This window comes from Cornus florida, unplaced genomic scaffold (genome assembly GCF_030987335.1).
Source record: "Cornus florida cultivar Cherokee Brave unplaced genomic scaffold, ASM3098733v1 CherokeeBrave_3.0.0_Hap2_Chr05, whole genome shotgun sequence".
NCBI lineage: Eukaryota > Viridiplantae > Streptophyta > Magnoliopsida > Cornales > Cornaceae > Cornus > Cornus florida.
Genome location: NW_026775575.1, coordinates 13492226 through 13511993, shown reverse-complemented (window position 1 = coordinate 13511993; position 19768 = coordinate 13492226). Strand labels below are relative to the sequence as shown.

Here is a 19768-nt window from a genome sequence, read left to right as displayed (position 1 = left end):
TACAAATTCTATTTAAGGAAAAGATATATACAGATTATTATTCCTATAATATAGGAACTACTTATGTAAAATTTTAAAAAGTCAACTATCTAACTATGGATAATTCCTAAAAATCCTTCCTAACTAATTTCCTAACAATTCAGCCTAGATCTTTCCACAGTGCACTTCCTGCGACATTTCCAAGGTTGGGAGCTGGATGATGTTCTTGGTCTGTTGGAGCTTTTGTACAGACAGGAGGTTGTTGGTGGAGGTCCGGATACTCTTGTTTGGGTGCCTTCCCCTCAGGGGAGATTTGACGTACGTTCTTTGTTTAAATGCCTTTCGGACTTCTCAGGGGCTGTTTTCCCTTGGAAAACAGTCTGGTGCTCTAGGCTCCTCTAAAGGTTGTCTTTTTTGTTTGGACAGCAGGGCAAGTTCTTGACACTTGATAACCTGAGAAGGAGAAGACAGGTTACTGTCGCTTGGTGTTGCATTTGCACGAGGGATGAAAAGTCAGTTGATCACCTCCTTATGCATTGCCTGCTGGCTTATGACTGTTGGGTTCTTATCTTTGGCTTGTTTGGTGTTCAGTGGGTCCATGCCTTGGTCTTTGAGAGGCTTGACTGATGCTTGGAGAGGGTGTCACTTGGGATCATATAGCTCATGATTATTGAACAGGGATGTCTTTTTACATTTGGTGGTGCTTATGGAAGGAGTGGAATAGAAGATCCTTTGATGGAGAGGAATCTCCTATTGGGACTATTAAGTTTCTTATTATTAGCTCTATTTTTTTTTGGGTTATAGGGAGAAATTGTAAATCTATAGAGGAGATAGTCGATTTTTTAGGTTCAGATCCTTAGGGTCCCTCTTGACCTTGGTGTTTGTGTACGTCTTGGGATGCGTTCAGGTTGAGCGCCCTGCTTGAATCCAAACCGAAAGCCCAAGGCATAATGAATCTAACGAATCTTCTGTAACGTTTAAACATTTGCATCCCCCCAGTCTTACAAGTCCGTAGAATGGCATGGGAGGCAGTCAGCTCAAGGTCAAGCTCGGCTGCCTTGGACTCAGTCCTCGGCCCGATTGGCAAAGTACTCGAGGGACTTCTGTTTCTCCTTGAGCTTCTTCTCAGTGGCCTCAAGGTTCTCAATCGTCTTTTGCTGATTTTCAGTCTGAGTCATTTTTAAGGACTCTGCTTCTAAAGCCTTGCAAAGGGAAAACACGTAGAAGACGCTCTGCAAAGGAAGATTTCCAGAACATCAGTTGAGGAAAATAAGCATCAAGTTAATCCACAAGTGAACTTATCAATTACCTCCATAATGGAATGGGGAGCATTGGCAAGCAAATCATCACAATTGATGTGCTGCTGTAGAATTTCATCTCTGGGAGGCCAGAGCCCCCAAATAAGTGCCATCATGACACTGGGATTAAGAACGACAGAATCTCCCTGAATGATCTGGGAGCCATCAGCATTCTTAAAATCTGGGACGCAAGGATCTTTGGACCCAGCAAGACCATGACCAAGAATTGCCTCATCAAGCCCAGCGGGGATTATGCTAGCAGAAAAAGCGCTTTTGTCCTTAAAAGCGCCATCCATCAAATTTTGTTGTTTGGCTGGTGGCGCACCTTTAGCTGGAGACTTGGAGAGCAGTGGATTGACCACTATTCCCTTCTGCTTATCGAGCGACACACTGTGTCCGGCCTTACATAGCCAATCTGCTGCCTTCTGTTTGTCCTTCTTGGTAGCTCTTGACTTGGCAGGAAGAAGCTCCATGGTCGACTCTGAGTGTGTTTGTTGGGGAGCCTGATCTTGAGCTAAAGGTTCCACCCCAGGAGGAGTTTCAATCGATGCACCTTTGCAAGGGAGATTGGACGCAATAGCTTGCAGACGAGCAGAAGTAAGAATTGTCTTCACTAAGGGAATATCACCCTAGACATTCTTCCTTAAGTATTTAAACCTCTCCACTACAAATCGAGAAGGAAAGAAATCTGTTACGTGACCAAGAAATATATATATAGAATTGAAAAGCATGACTTCACAAATGAAGCAAGGGCACTTGCTGTAAAGATATAAATCAGCCACCTTGATTCTAGGTTGATTTATGGAGCTTGATTCCTTGATTCTAGGTTGATTGCAGGGATTATTATTCTTTCCTAATGTATAGTTGAATATAGAAAATAATGTCAGTAAGATCACCATGCAAAAATGCATTTTTAACATCCAACTGGCGAAGAGGCCAAGAGAAAGTACAAGCCAATAATAAAATGAGGCGAATTGTGGGGTGTTTGACAGCTGGACTAAAGGTTTCATCAAAGTCAACCCCGGGTTGTTGATGAAAACCTTTAGCAACCAATCGGACCTTACATCGTTCAGTAGTACCATCTAGTTTCTGTTTGGTACGAAACATCCATTTACACCCGAGAACATTCATGTGAGGTTGGCGAGGAACAAGAGTCCATATATGATTTTTTAAGAAGAGCATTAAACTCTTCAGTCATAGCCTCACGCCAATGAGCATGTTTAACAGCAACCGTAAAAGATGTGGGATCCGGGGGAATGTCGGATAAAGTTGAAAGAAGGCAATAGGGCAGCGGGTGTTTGGTAGCTAGCAAAGCTTTTGGTTTCCGGATGCCCAACTTAGATCGGGTGATCATGGGATGTGTAGAGGTAGTATGAGGGGGATGAGGTTCCAAAATGGGAGAAGGTGGTGGAGAGGCATGTTCGATAGATGATGGAGACAGATTGTGATGAGACGTGGGAGAGGAAGAAAGCTCAATGCAAGGAGAGAGAGACTCGAGCGAGGGAGGTGGCACAAGTGGATTAGAAGCCACGATAGAGGAATTAGACAATGAGTTCGGGGATAACCATTGAAGATAGACCGGCGGAGAGACCAGAGAAGACGAGACTAAGTTGGTAAGGGAAGGATATGGAAAGAGAGTCTCATCAAAATCCGCATGACGAGAGATGTAGAGACGATTTGTGAGAGTATTAAAACATTTATATCCTTTATAACGAGTGCTATATCCCAAAAGACACATTGGCTAGTGCGAGGCTGAAATTTATGAGTGTTATAGGAGGCTAAATAAGGGTAACATGCACAACCAAACACACGCAAATTATCGTAAGTGGGTGAAGAGCCAAACAAAACTTCATGGGAGATTTATTGTCAAGAACTTTGGTGGGAAGCCAATTAATGATATAAATTGATGCTTGAAATTTCTCAACCTAAAAGGTTTTGGGAAGTCACGCTTGGTTTAAAAAGGCAAGACCCATGTGAACAACATGGCGATGCTTTCGTTCCGCAACACCATTTTGCTAAGGGGTTTTTGGGCAAGAGAATTGGTGTTGTATTCCATTTAAATTTTGTTACAACATTTATATGAAGATATATATTTATGTTGGGGTTAGATTGTAATTATATATAGAGTTTGTGGCCATTATGCAAATAGGCCTTTCTTGTGTTTGTATATATACCCTTTTATGTTTAGGGTTGATATAATAAGATAAACTGATGGCTGCGTCTCTTATGCATTTTCTCTCTCTCATTGCACTGTAACTATTTCACAAATTTAATAAATGAACAAAAATTTTGCCGGTGTATTCTCCGCCACTGTCAGATTGGAGAGTTTTGGTTTTGGCAGATAATGCATTCTCAATCATGGATTTAAAATGCACGGAAAAACTTCACTCTTACAAGTTAATGGATATAACCAACTGAAACGAGAAAATCCATCAATTAATAAGAGATAATAACGATAGCCATCACGAGACATAATAGGAGCAGTGCTCCATAAAGCAGTATATAAAATCTCTAGAGGGAATGAAAATTTAGCGTCTGAAAAAACTAAAGGGAAGTTTAGACATTTTGCCAACTAAACAACTAGGACAAATAAATTTAGTTGAGCAACATCTGTCAATGGTGACGTCGGAGGATTTGATAATGGGGATGGCCTAATCGCATATGCTAGACATCTCCAGATGTGCGACGGCTGATAAGAGCGGTATGAGGAGGAGACACATATGGACCAGAGGGATACTGAGAGAGGGTAAAGACCACCTTCACATAGATCGTGGAGTAGGATTTTCCCCGTTGCGCAATTTTTATAACAAAACCACGAGAATGAAAAACAAAATAACAATTAAGATCATGAGTGAGTTGAGCGACAGAGATAAGATTTTTCTGAATATAAGGACCACAAAAGACATTTTTAAGAGTTAAAGAGGAAGGAGTAGTGAGAGTAATTTTACCAGTATGAGTTATAGGTATAGTTTGTCCATTACCCACACTTATGGAGTCGCTGCCAAGATACTCACTGGGTGACTCAAAGGACTTAACATTAGCAGTCAAATGATTGGTGGCGATTGGTGGTGCCAGTGTCTAGGTACCACTGATGATCTTGAGAATGGAGATGCATCACAACAAAGGCCGATGGTAAGTCATCAGCCTGATAAGTCTGATCAAAATGGTTATAGCAGCGGAGTGCAGTATGATCGCGACCACCACAAATCTGGCAAATGTTCGAAGGAGCAGAGCCAAGAATGCCACTGTTGGAACGAGGGCCAGAAGAGGCATAGGAGGAGCAACCATGACCACTGGAAGTTGGCCAGAGGGGTTTGAAGAAAAATTAGAAGAATTTGGAGAGTTTCGACCACGGCCACCTCGATAACCATGACCACCGCAACCACCACGGCCGCCACATGTTGCTACAAAGGCCGTGTTTTGAATAGTTTGCTGAGACATATTTGTGGTATGAGAGAGATGGAGCTCATAAGAGAGGAGAAGAGATTGTAATTCAACAAAGGAAATGGGGTCAGAGTGAACCACAATCGCCATACAAAAAGACTCAGTCAGGGCCAAGACCGGTGAGGACATGTAAAACAAGATCAGATTCGGAGAGAGGTTGTTGGATGGCTGCAAGAGTATCCGAAATGCCCTTAATTTCATGTAGATAGTCAGTGATAGAACAAGTCCCTCGTTTGAGGTTTTGAAGATGAAAGCGCAAGGAGAGAGAGCGTTGGCTAGAGGAGGCAGAGAAAGCTTTTTCCAAAGCAAGCCAGACGTCACGAGAAGTGGGTAGCCCAATAACTTGAGCAAGAACAGCTTCGGTAAGGGTGGCATTGATCCAGCTTAAGAGAAGTTGATCAGCGCAAGCCCAAGATGTAAACGCGGGATTACGAACATTAATAACAACACCTTTATCATCGGTTTTCTGAATGTTGTCAGACGGTGGAGAGAGAGAGCCATCAACATGACAGAGGAGATCATGAGAACGAAGAATAGGAAGAAACTGACTTTTCCATAGGAGATAGTTGGAGCGGTCAAGTTTAATGGAGACTAGATGGGAGATATGGTGAAGCGGGGTGGGAGTAGACAGAGGTGCAGCCAAGAGAGATGAATATGAAGTGGTGAAGTTGGAGGCAGGAGAGGGAGATGAGGGCGTTGTGCTGTCAGAAGAAGACATGCTGCTGGTTTGGAGAAGAGAAAAAAAAAAAAAAAAAAGAATGATTAATTCCTGGAGAAGAGAATGATTATGGCTCTGATACCATGTAATTTGATATGTTTTGCATATCCCAATAGGACTACTGTCCCTTGTATTTATAGAAGAGATATACAGAATATTGGATTACAAAGGAAATAATATAATCCCTATAATCAAGCTATACAGTAGGAAAGAATAATATAATCTCTATATTCAACTATACATTAAGAAAGAATAATAATCCCTGCAATCAAGCTACATAAATCAACCTAGAATCAAGGAATCATGCTCCATAAATCAACCTAGAATAAAGGTGGTTGATTTATATCTTTACATTTGCCACTATCGTTTAAGGAAGGAACTTTGGCTATCCCAAATTTCATTGGGATCGGGAAGTTTTTGGATGCGGAAGTTTGTCAGAGACCCTTCACCAGAATAATTCGCTCCTTTCTGAGCTTCCCAGAGGAAGAGGTGCCCTCACAATTGGCCTTATTTGGTCTAGGGTGAAGGTGATATCGGCCATCTTCCTGCCAAATTCAATTAACCTTGTAGCAAGACAACAGATAGGCAAGCCCGAAATCCAAGTTCTTGGTTTGGTTCAAAGCAAACAGACAGGCAATGATCCTGAAAAAGTTGGGATTGACTTGAAGGGGAGCCAACCCAGGGGTTTAGAGGACACAAAGGTAAAAGGGATTGAGAGGAAACCTAAATGTAGATAGGTGATGAGAGGAGGCATCACCAACACCTTCCCAATACTGAAATCAAGACGGTGAGGATATTCCTCTACCATAACGTCCTCTGGGATCTTACAAGATGGAGACAGGCTTTCTTTCTCTCTCTTCTACATTGATTACTATGGTATTTTTGTTGGAAGATATATATTATTTCCCTTGATTTTAGGGATTTGATTGATTTCTGACTATTGTAGATTAGAACAAGATTTTAGGACAGATTGATTGCAGTAAAATAGGATAAATTGGTTGCTTTAAATTAGGAACAGATTTGTAGGAATATTTTTTATTCGTTTCCTTGTATAGCTTTCCCTCTTTCCTATATATACTTGTACTAGATGTTAATGTTAATATATGAGGCAGAATATTTTACACAGAGAATTTCTACATAGTATCAGAGCAATAGTGTGAGAAAGAGAGAAAAGTTTCACAAGTCCGAGCGATTACCGCTGACCTATCCTCTTTGTACTCCTATTCTTGTTGTGTTGGTGTGCAATTGTCTTGGACAACACCCTAAAGCCTTGATTCTAAACATCATAGACATCGAAATCTTCTGATTCTAGTACAGCACTGCCCATTCCTTCGATTGTGACAAATCAACTTGATAATATGAGTGTGCAGATGTCTTCTTACAAATTTGATGGGATGAATTATTCTGCCTGGTCTCAGTTTGTGAAGTTGTACATCACAAGAAAGGGAAAGTTGGGGTACTTGACTAGAGTGAAGAAACAACCGGCGGATACTGAACCTTCCTTCTCTACTTGGTTGGAGGAGAATGCCATCTTAATGTCATGGCTTCTTAACTCAATGACTCCAGATATTAGCGCTAGTTTTCTTCGACTTCCAACAGCTCATGATATTTGGGAAGCCGTGGCTCAAACCTATTTTGATGGTAGTGATGCTTCTCAGAGTTATGAACTGAGGTGCAGGGAAAATAAGACTTGACGGCCAGGGACGACATTGGCTAGCTATTTTTCTGCTTTGCAGGCCATTTGGCAGGAGCTGGATTTTCTCCAGCCATGTAATATGGAGTGTGTTGGGGATACAACAAAGCTAAAGAAGAGAATTGAGAATGAAAGGGTCTACGATTTCCTAGCCAGCCTCAACCCAGGTTTTGATCAGATCAGAGTACAGTTTTTAGGGCATGATCCTCTTCCTAATCTTCACGGTGCATATGCCTATGTTCGACGTGAGGAGCTCCGTCGGGCCACCATGCTTACAGGTGTCTCACAGGAAAGTTCAGCCTTGGCTACTATGCAGACTCCAGCTGTACTGGTTACCTCTCGCTCGAGGAAACCTGAGAACAAAGAGTCTTTGTTCTGTACACACTGTAATAAGGCTGGACATACTCGAGAGACTTGTTTTAAGCTAGAATGTTATCCAGATTGGTTCCATAAGAAAAGTGGAAACAAGGGGGATAATTCAAATTCTAGACCTTTGATGTGCAGTCTGATGCACAATCTTCTTTTGCAGCCCAGCCACAATATTCTCAAGCTCAGGTAAGATAAAATGATGCAAGAGTATGCTCAGAAGCTATCCTCAAAAGAGGCTTCATGTAACTCAGCCAATACGAACACTTCTGGTCGTGTTGAGTCATCTTGGATTATTGATTCAGGTACTGCTAATCATATGACACGTGAATCTAGAATTTTTTCTTCTTATAACACTCATCCTAGTACAAAGAGTGTTATAACAAGAAGTGGATCTACTTCTATCGTGTCTAGGGAAGGTTCCATTCCAATTACTTCTTCGATGTCTCTTTCTAGTGTCTTACATATTCCATGTTTATCTGATAACCTATTGTCCATTAGTCAGATTACCAAGGCTCTTAAATGTTCTGGAACATTCTTCGATACTCATTGTGTCTTTCAAGACCTTCTTATGGGAGCAAAGATTGGTCTTGGTAGAGAAAGAGGTGGTTTGTACTACTTAGCTATGAACTGGGCTTCGAATGGAAAAACAAATCAAATAGTTGGCATGTCAGCATCAGAAGCATCAGAAGAGCAGATTTGGTTATGGCACGAAAGATTAGGACACCCCTCATTTAGCTACTTGAATAAGTTGTTTCCATCTTTATTCTCCAGAATTGATGTTTCTAATTTTCATTGTGATAGTTGTGTGTTAGCCAAACACCATTGCACTTCTTTTCCTTCAAGTTTTAATAAAAAATTTCTGCCTTTCTCAATTGTTCGGAGTGATGTGTGGGGGCCATCCCGTGTTCCTAATCATTTAGGTTCTAAATGGTTTGTTTCCTTTATTGATGATTGCACTTGTGTTTCATGGATCTATTTGTTGAAAGAAAAAAGTAATGTTTTTTCCACCTTCCAATCCTTTCACTAAATGGTTTTGACCCAGTTTAACACGAGAGTACAGGTTACACGATCAGATGATGGAGGGGAGTATATTAAGAGAGGGCTTAGTGTCTATTTTTAGGCTCATGACATCATTCATCAAACTTCGTGTGGTGATACACCCCATCATAATGGAGTAGCAGAGCGTAACAATCGCCATCTCTTAGAGGTTGAGGTTGCTACGTCATTACTCTTTGCTATGAACGTTCCTAAAACTTTCTGGGGAGATGCTGTTGTTACCGCAACGTATGTCATTAATAGAATGCCTTCAAAAGTCCTTCAGTTTCAAACTCCTCTTTAGACATTATCCAAAACACATGCTATTCCAACTCTTCTTCACATTCCACCCAAAGTGTTTGGCTGTGTTTGTTATACTCATATCCACAAACAACACCGGAGTAAGCTGGACCTGAGAGCACTCAAGTGTATTTTCTTGGGGTATTCTGCCACACAAAAGGGATCCAAATGCTATCACCCTCCTTCAGCAAAGATGATTGTTTCCATGGATGTTACTTTTGTTGAAAATTAGGCTTACTATTCTGGGGGAGATTCAAATGCTTCTCTTTAGGGGGAGAATTTGGGAAATGAAGAGAAGTCTTGGGAGGTGTTGCCACTACCATTAACCAGTATATCATCATCTATTGAAACTTCTGCATCGACTTAGAAGGAATCTTCTGAAAATTCTGCACCGACTTCAAAGAAATTCCTTGAGCCACACAGATTTGTATACTCAAGAAGGGAGAAAAAACAGACAACTCAGCCTCCTTTTAATCGACCCAATGGCCAATTAAGTGCTCCTATGACTGGTAATCCTGAGGTAGTTCCTTCCTCTAAACGCTTTATTTATACTTCTATTAATGAGTCCGCTCATTTACCTATGGATCAACTTGATCAACCACATGATGCTACTGAATTAGTTATTGAGAATCAGGCACGTTATCCCACTCGAGAAAGAAAACCTCCCTCCCGTTTTGGTTTTTCAGCTGTAAAATATCCTATCTCTCATTATGTGTCTTCACATTGTTTATCTTCATCTTATAAAATATTTGCAAACCAGTTATCATCCGTGTTTGTCCCTAATAAGTTAGAGGAAGCTCTTCACAACCCCAAGTGGAAAGCTGCCATGATTGAAGAAATGGAAGCTTTATAGAACAATTCTACATGGGAACTTGTTGAGCTACCAAAGGGAAAGAAGACGGTTGCAAATGGGTATTCACAGTGAAGCATAAGGTAGATGGTTCAGTGGAGAGGTTCAAAGCAAGATTGGTAGCTAAAGGTTATACCCAAACCTATGGGATAGATTATCAGGAAACATTTGCACTGGTGGTGAAGATAAATACAATAAAGGTCCTCTTATCATTGGCTGCAAATTTAGAGTGGCCTCTTCAGCAATTTGATGTGAAGAATGCATTTCTTCACAGCGATCTAGAGGAAGAAGTATACATGGACTTTCCTCCAAGCTTTGTTAATTAAGCTACGCAGATTGAGGAAATCCTTGTATGGACTCAAGCAGTCACCTAGAGCTTGGTTTGGCAACTTTACTCAAGCCATGAAGAAATATGGATACCACCAGAGCCGGTCGGATCACACTCTCTTTCTCAAACATTCACTTGGAGGTAAGATTATTGCCTTAATCGTGTATGTGGATGATATTGTGGTGATTGGTAGTGATGGTGAGGAGATGGGTAAGCTGAAAGCATATCTAGCAAAAAAATTTGAGATCAAAGACCTTGGATCTTTACGATATTTTTTGGGTATTGAAGTTGCTAGGTCAAAGAAGGGGATCTTTGTTTCCTAACTTAAATATGTCTTAGACTAATGTTGGCTTGCAAACCTTTTGATACTCCAATTGAACAAAATCACAGGTTAGGTAAATGCACAAATGATACACCTATAGACAGATAGAGATACCTAAGGTTGGTTGGAAAGCTAATATGTTTGGCACATACTCGCCCTGACATAGCCTATGCAGTGAGTGTAGTAAGTCAGTTCATGCATCCTCCTTACGAAACACACATGTTGGCTGTACAAGGGATTCTCAGGTGGTATTTAAAATCAGCTCTTGGGAAAGGTCTGCTATTCTCCTACGATGGTCATCTCGAAGTGGAAGGATATACAGATGCTGATTGGGCAGGATGTGTAATAGATAGAATATCAACTTCAGGATACTGCACCTTTGTGGGAGGGAATTTAGTTACTTGGCGTAGTAAGAAACAATCTGTTGTGGCCAGATCTAGTGCTGAAGCAGGATTTAGAGCCATGTCTCATGGTATATACAAGATGTTGTGGCTGAAGGCTTTGTTAAAGGAGCTGGGCTTTAATTCTAGGGATCTAATGAAGCTTTCCTGTGATAACAAAGCTGCCATTAGCATTGCTCACAATCCAATTCAGCATGATCGTACTAAACATGTTGAAGTGGATAGACACTTTATCAAGGAGAAGTTGATAGGTGGATTAATTTGCACTCTGTTTGTGAAGACAGAACATCAGCTTGCAGATTTTTTGACAAAGGGAGTGTCAAGTACGACTTTTAATTTGGCAATTGGCAAGCTGGACATTCGAGACATCTATTAGTTCCCTTGATTTTATGGATTTGATTGATTTATGACTATTGTAAATTAGAACAAGATTGTAGGACAGATTGATTACAGTAAAATAGGATAGATTGGTTGTTTTAAATTAGGAACAGATTTGGAGGAATATTTTTTATTCGTTTCCTTGTATAGCTTTCCCTCTTTCCTATATATACTTGTACAAGATGTTAATGTATATATATGAGGCAGAATATTTTACAGAGAATTTCTACAATTTTCATCACCCACTACTTCCTCAACCCCTTCGACCTCTTCTCCCCTCCATTTGTTCTTGGAGATCGGTACCAGCAACTTCATCCTAATCGCACGACTATTATCTTCCTGACTCATATTCAAAAGAGAAGAAACAGAAATTGTAGAGGAAGAGGAGAGAAAGAACTGACCTCACAAATCAAGTCACACGAAGATCTTGAGACTGAAAAGGCAACGCACAAAACTTCTGTGAAATAAAGGAAGATACCAGATTAGGAGTTCTACACATAGTAGGGGTGTGTCTATATAAGGACAATAGTGATGATAATGGCGGCTGGAAAAAAATCACACAGCGCGAGTTTCGAGGGACACGATCATAGTTACGAACCACGAAAACCATTCCACTTCTATGGCAATTTAAATTCCCTCCTCTCCATACTAAGAAGGAATTGGGGGCAAAGTGTGGAGGGAAAAATTCCATCCAATCAAGGCTCGACATGTGTACAAGTGGGAAGCATAGGAGGATGGGCAGTGTGTAGGGGTGGCAATTCGTGTTGGCGGGTCATATTCGTGTCATGTCAAGACTTGGGTATCCTGTTAAAAGGATCGACACGAACACGACACGATTATTATTCGTGTCAAGGTACGACACAATTATTACACGGGTAACCCGACACAGCACGTGTAACCCATTTAATAAATAAGTCAAGACTTGACATGACACGATAAGACATGCTTAAGTTATTTTTGACACGAACACAACACGTTTAACTAAATGGGTCATTTTTAACATGAACACGACACGATTAGTTAAACAGGTTAATCGGGTTATAAACGGGTTGGTGGGTCAAACAGGAATACAACACGTTTAATTACCGTGTCAATTCGGATCGACATGATTACGACCTGAACACCATTAAGCCAAACGCAAATCCACTTATTCTGTGTTGTATTCAAGTCATGTTAGCGTGTCGCGTCAAATATTGCCACATTTTTTTTTTTTTTTTGACAAGTAATCAAATATTGCCACCCCTAGGTGTTTGTTAGAAGCCATATCTAGTACTGGAAAAGCCCAAGGGGAGAACCAATTACAGCTGGACCAGTCCACTAGAGAAGAACGGAGGGGCCCGGGCCCATCGGCCCAAATGAAATTACTCCATACCCGCTAGAGTTCCACTCCTAGTAGGAGAAGGATTCAATGAGATTAGGAAAGAAAGATAAAAGAAGGAAAAAACTTGTATAGCAAGAAAATAGTCCACAAACGACTCACCTAGGGTTTTACCCGTATAAACAAGGGCAAGAGGCCCCACAAAATCTCAAGCAATTTTCTGCATGTGTATTCCTCTCTATTTTTCTTCAAGTCTTTCATTGTTTTTCTCCAGTGTTTGAGGCGAGTAGTGCTGCTCAACTGATTAATTTGGTCAGCAATAGTTTTTGCACCTACATGTATGTTGTGTGCCTTTTTTTCTTCTTTAACAAAAACATAAGAGTTTATTATGTGTCTTAAACCCTAAAAAGAAAACGATACATTTGTTTGGAAGTTAACTTGTACCAACATTGTCTTTTTTTACAGAAGAGGAGGCTTAGTAGACTACAAACGTTGTTTGGGTGGAACATACATTATGTTGATGCAACGGAATCCTTATTATGTATGTCTATGAATTCTATCATTTTCTTTTTAGTTTAGACTCGGTATGATTTTGTTGCTGCATGATAAGACATCTTTTCCAAGTGAGTTTGAATCTGACGAAATGTTCCACATTTTAGGTGTTTCTAATGATTCATGGACAGCACATGTGGTTGAACCCTCGGTGAAAATAATTAGATCTTACCTAAATGAGGATGCAAGCTTAGTGCCTGATTCAAAGACCAGATCCGGTACCGAAGGATTGAAATTGATTCAAAGGGACTTGTGGACTCGATATGAATGCAAGGTAAAAAGTGATAGTTGTAGTACAGTATTGACTTTTTCCTTTGTCCTCTCTTTGTTTGGCTGTTTGTGTGTGCGTGCATGCATGATTGTGTTTATGTGAGTGGCATGCTTTTATGCCAAAATTATCGCTTTTGATGTCGGCGTGTTACTGACTTTGTTCACTGCCAGGCTTGTGGAAATAGGGTGCTTAGAGGGGCACATGAGTGGGAACAGCATAAACAATGCCGAGGCCATCGAAAACGAATATCTTCACTCAGGAAGTCTGGAAATTTTTGTTCTGTAGAATAGCCAGCCCTTGAAGCATAACCCTTTCTTCTGATAGAGAATGATTGTGTTGTTTCATTACCATGCGAGGCCAACTTATTTGATAGAAAGAATGCTAGGGTTTATATCAGGTGTCTGTGTTTTCAGGATTCTACTTGCAGTGAAATTTAAAAGGCTTTTGAAGTATTGCAATTGCTGGTTTCTTTTTCTCTTTTCTTTGTTTTTTTAAATTTTTTTTTCCTTCTTCCCCTTTTGCCTTTCTTCTGATAGAAACAACGGGTGGGATTTGTTTGGTTCGGTTTAGAGGATAAACTTGAACCGGTCTGAACCAAACCAATCAGAATTGTAAATAAATTATTTAGATCTGCTTGATTTTATGGATTAAACTTATTTTTAAATAGTTTAATAATGATGTCTAATGGAGTAATAATTAAATTAAAGCTTTGGAATTGGAATTAAAGTTTTGGAGAAAAATAACTCACAAAATTGAATCAAATTTTTTTCCAATTCCAAAACTCTAATTCCATGCAACTGAATTGTTTAAATCAAACATGTCTTTTGACTGAATTTCTAGTTCCTACAATGTACCGGTAACATAGTAATAGTGCAATATGGCAACAAGAGCTAGAATATAATTTCTTATATATCTATATCTATACTATTATTAAATGTACAAAGTGTTTTAGTATTTATTTATTAATATAAAAAAATATTTATTAATGGATATAAAATTTTAAAAATTAACTAATAAAATTCAAATTATCTATATTTATTAATTGATATGAAACTCGAAAAATTAACTAATAAAATTCAAATTATCTATTTATTTATTTGTTTCTAAAAAAAATTACCCGGCTTTCAAATTATTTAATAAAATTTAAATTACAAATTATCTAATAAATTTATATTATTATTAAAAGAGTTTCTATAAGTTCAAATTACAAATTTCCTAATAAATCTATATTAAAAGAGTTTATATAAAATTGTAACACAATTTATATCTATACTATTATTATAAAAGATAATGACATTCATTCGGTTCGCCGATTATGTCCTTATAAGAGGAGGACACATGTCAACAGCCTATAAATAGAGGCATCGAAGAAAGAGGAAGGGTACAAAAATTGAGAATTCTAGAAATTCAAGGGGGCAAAAATTCAGAGACTCATAATTTCAGAATAAAATACATTCAAAGTCAAGCAAGCACATCCAAAGTGTTCTTCCACAAATTCTCTGAAGACAAAAAACAACAAGCACATCTAAAATTGTACAGTTCTTTCTCAAATTCAACTTCAACAAAGGACAAGCACATCTAAAATCGTGTTGTTCGAGATCAAGATTTGTCAGAACATAGATCCAACCAACAAAGGATCAAAGGATTGTACTCAATTTTTATAAATTAATAAACTAAATTTTTATAAATTAATTATTATTTGCTTCTTAAAAAAAAAATGTTAATGCATAATAAAATATTTAATAAATTAATTGGTACATAAAATATTGAAATAAATCAATTGGTACATAAATAATTAATTCACCACATATTATCCTCATACTTTTTCCTTTTGCTTTTTTTTGTTTTTTTTACAACCTCATGATAAGGTTGGGCAGTGGATTAGACATTACATCACGCCTCATGATTTAAGTAATACTGTAGTGCATTGTATACAAAACAATTAACAATTAAAATTAAATAGGTAAAATAAAATAATTTCTCTAAAACTCTAACACAAATTACCTTTTATTGTGAGTTTTTAAATAAAGAAAATCTAAATAGAGAAGGATATATTTAAAGAAAATAAATAAAACAAATTAGACAAGAATATATTTAAAGAGTTTCTATAAAACTTTAACACAAATTACCTATTTATCTATTTATTATCAATTTTTTAATAAAAGAAAATCTAATTAGTCAAGATATTATTAATATAAAAAATATTTATTAATTGATATAGAAAATAAAATAATTTCTCTAAAACACTGCCACAAATTATCTTATAATATGATTTTTTTTAATAAAAGGAAATTTAATTAGATAAGGATATATTTAAAGAAAATAAAATAATTTATTTAAAACTATAGCACAAATTACCCATTTTATTTTCAATAAAACTCTAGCACAATAGACAAGGATATATTTAAAGAGTTTTTATAAAACTCTAACATAAATTACATATTTATCTATTTATTATTTTGAGTTAAAATAAAAGAAAATCTAATTAGACAAGAATTGTTAATATAAAAAAAAAATTATTAATTGATATATAAACTAATATAATTTTTCTAAAATTTTACCACTAATTAGATAAGGATATATTTAAAGAAAATAAAATAATTTCTATAAAACTCTACCACAAATTACTTATTTTTTTTTCAATAAAACTCTGTTACATTAGATAAAGATATATTTAAAGAGTTTCTATAAAACTCTAACACAAATTACCTATTTATCTACTTATTATGAGTTTTTTTAATAGAAGAAAATATAATTATACGAATATTATTAATATTAAAAAATATTTATTAATTGATATAAAAAAGAGGTTTTAAAAGAGTTTCTATAAAACTCTAACACAATTTACCTATTTATCTATTTTTTATGAGTTTTTTTAATAAAAAGAAATCTAAATAGACAAGAATTACTAATAAAAAAAATATTTATTAATTGATTTAAAAAGAGTTTTTAAAAGAGTTTCTATATAAAACTTTAACACAAATTACCTATTTATTTATTTATTTATTATGAGTTTTTATTAAAAGAAAATCTAATTAGACAAGAATTATTAATATAAAAAATATTTATTAATTAATATAAAAAATAAAATAATTTTTCTAAAACTTTACCACAAATTATCTTTTGTTTTGAGTTTTCTTTAATAAAAGGTAATCAAATTAGACAAGAATTATTAATATAAAAAAATATTTATTAATTGATATAAAAAGAGTTTTTAAAATATTTACTCTAACACATATTACCTATTTATCTATTTATTATGAGTTTTTTTAATAAAAGAAAATATAATTAAACAATAATATATTTAAAGAAAATAAAATGATTCCTATAAAATCTACCACAAATTAGCGGTTTATTTTCTATAAAACTCTATCACATTATATATTTATTATGAACGAAAATCTAATTAGACAATAAATTATTAATTTAAAAAATACTTATCAATTGATATAGAAAATAAAATAATTTATCTAAAACTCTGCCACAAATTATCTTTTATTATGAGTTTTTCAAGAAAAGGAAATTTAATTAGACAAAGATATATTTAAAGAAAATAAAATAATTTCTTTAAAACTCTACCGCAAATTACCCATTTTATTTTCAATAAAACTCTCTCACATATTTATTTATTATTTTGAGTTAAAATAAAAGAAAATCTAATTAGACAAGAATTTTTAATATAAAAAAAATTATTAGATGATATATAAAATAAAATAATTTTTCTAAAATTCTACCCCAAAGTACCTTTTATCGTAATTTTTAATTAAAAGAAGTCTAATTAGACAAGGATATATTTAAAGAAAATAAAATACTTTTTATAAAACTCTGACACAAATTATCTATTTTTTTTCAATAAAACTCTGTCACATTAGACAAAGATATATTTAAAGAGTTTCTATAAAACTCTAACACAAATTACATATTTATTTATTTATTATGAGTTTTTTTTAATAAAAGGAAATCTAATTATACGAGTATTATTAATATAAAAAAATATTTATTAATTGATATAAAAAAAGAGGTTTTAAAAGAGTTTCTATAAAACTCTAACACAATTTACCTATTTATCTATTTATTATGAGTTTTTTAATATAAAGAAATCTAATTAGACAAGAATTATTAATATAAGAAAATATTTATTAATTGATGTAAAAAGAGTTTTTAAAAGAGTTTCTATATAAAACTTTAAAACAAATTACCTATTTATTTATTTATTATGAGATTTTAATCAAAGAAAATCTAATTAGACAAGAATTATTAATATAAAAAATATTTATTAATTAATATAAAAAATAAAATAATTTTTCTAAAACTCTATCACAAATTACCTTTTATTTTGAGATTTTTTAATAAAAGGTAATCCAATTAGACAAGAATTATTAATAAAAAAAATATATTTATTAATTGATATAAAAAGAGTTTTTAATATATTTACTCTAACACATATTACATATTTATCTATTTATTATGAGTTTTTTTTTTTGTAATGACTCGATCATTTTTCTTCCTTTCTTTTTTCCCCAAATTTTACGGATAAGTTTTTTTCATTGTCTTTTCTTTTCTGTGTTCGGTTTTTCATCACTTAGAGTCATCACGAGTGCTCGAAAATGGTTTCCAAGACTCTTTTCTTTGAATTGACAACTTCCTTTAAGAATCGAGTCATTTCCACATTTTATTTTTTTAGACACTATTCACTTTTTGTCATTTTCCTGTTTGTCACTTCTTCGGCGTAACCTCACTTTTTGTGATCAGAGTTGATTTCTGACTTCACATGCTTTCATTCTATGTGGTTTCCATAAAATACATATCTTTACTTTTGTAGAAAAGTACTCTGGCTGTTCCCCGTGTCCATAGGTGCATGAATGTATTGTTTTTTCAGAAACATTAATGTTTCTTGGGGTATTTTTCGTAAATATCCTTTCAAGATATTTATTTCAGGCGTTTTTAAGAAAATATCTTCCTAAAGATATTTTCATTCGAGCCAGTTTTGCAGTTATCCTTTTTTGTACGGGTCATTGTGTAATTAACAAAAGTTATTGCAAAATACCTCGTTTTGAGCTTGGATCCTAGTACGGGAGATATTTTCACTTTTCATCGAGTCGCGTACTTTTATAATTGTCTTCTGGTCGTTTTTCCCAATTTTAGGGTTTCTAACCCTTGTTGCCGCCGAACTTGTTCAGGGCATATCTCTTTACTCGGGAATCGGTTTACGATGCCATTTCTTCCGTTGTTCATTTTTTTTTTTTTCATTTCAGTTCTTTTTCATTCACGGTGTTCTGCCATTTGAGCGTGTCTGCTCAAATTCTACTTTTTCGAACCTGGCGGGACCCGTTCGGGGTACTTTTAGGGTTTTTCTATAAATAGATGGTTAGTAAGTGAAAAATAAGATTTTTCTCATCTTTCTCCCCTCTTAGCCGGCAGCCATGGTAGCCTAAGGGCCTGTCACCCTTCTTCCTTCTTTTCCGGCCACTTCCTTTAAGTAAAATGTCGTAGTGCCTTAGTGTTTATCGTAAGCCTTGGTGAGACAGTCCTTTCCCCCTTATTAGAATCCGGTTTCGACCATTTTTCGAGTTCGGGTATGAAGCCAAGTTTGAATTTTTGTGTGACATCCTTAGGGTTTAATGTTCACTTTGTTGTCCCCGACAAAACCCCGAAGTATCTTAGGATTCAGAGCGGTTTTCTTTTTGTGGCTTTTGAGATTTTCATCTCAAATTGAGGTAGGGAATGTTATAGGTTTATATATGTGTTGTATTGATAGTTTTATAAGCATATACAACTTGTGAGCATGCTTTTTTATTAATTCTAGAATTTAATTTAATTATTTTCATGTATAAGATTTAATTCACATAATTGTATATAGCTTAAAATCAAATTGTGGCATGCTATTAAATTAAACCTTGATATGTTCATTAACATATACTAAATTGGGTGGATTTGAATAAGTATTGAGACTTTTATTTAATAATTTTCTTTTATGAAAATTTAATTCACATGGTTGTAACTAGCATGAAATTAACTTATAATGCGATATTAAAATAGACTTTGGTATGTTCTTCAACCTATGTTAATTTGAGGACATTTGGAATTGTTTAAAAATCTAGACGAAATTAATTAATTAGTTTAATTAATTTTATTTTAAGTATTCTAATCACTTAATTTGATATTTGATGTGATATATGTAATGACCATGCTATGTCCTTTAACATATATCGATTTGAGGTTATTTGGAATTGATTTGAAATCTAGAGAATTTAATTATTTTATTTAATTAAATTCTATCTAATTGTTCTATGGACTCAATTATGTTTTAGAAGTTGATTCTATGTTTAAATCTTGGACTTGGACTTGTTGTATATTCACCTGGTTATGTTTTGGTGTATTGCAAAACATTGTTGTTATATTTATATTCATAAGAACATGTTTCCCTTATTGAATATGTTGTTGTCTCGTGTAATGAGTTGCACACTTAGTATTTGAAATTTTTCATGCTATAGTTGTTGTGGACTTAAAGC

General features: G+C 35.4%; 1 protein-coding gene across 7 annotated transcripts in view; it reads left to right on the top strand.

Annotated features, from left to right (window-relative positions):
• The window catches only part of LOC132306128 (tRNA dimethylallyltransferase 2), a 73506-nt gene extending 59775 nt beyond the window's left edge, over positions 1-13731 (top strand). For 6 of the 7 annotated variants that reach the window (XM_059803373.1, XM_059803369.1, XM_059803370.1 and 3 more), the window contains 3 exons: positions 12899-12974; positions 13093-13259; positions 13427-13731. In XM_059803373.1, coding sequence (XP_059659356.1) covers positions 12899-12974; positions 13093-13259; positions 13427-13546 — 363 coding nt within the window. In that variant the 3' untranslated portion in view covers positions 13547-13731. The remainder of the gene's footprint in view (positions 1-12898; positions 12975-13092; positions 13260-13426) is intronic. The other variant, XR_009481830.1, reaches the window with a different exon arrangement.
• Positions 13732-19768: the final 6037 nt, after the last annotated feature.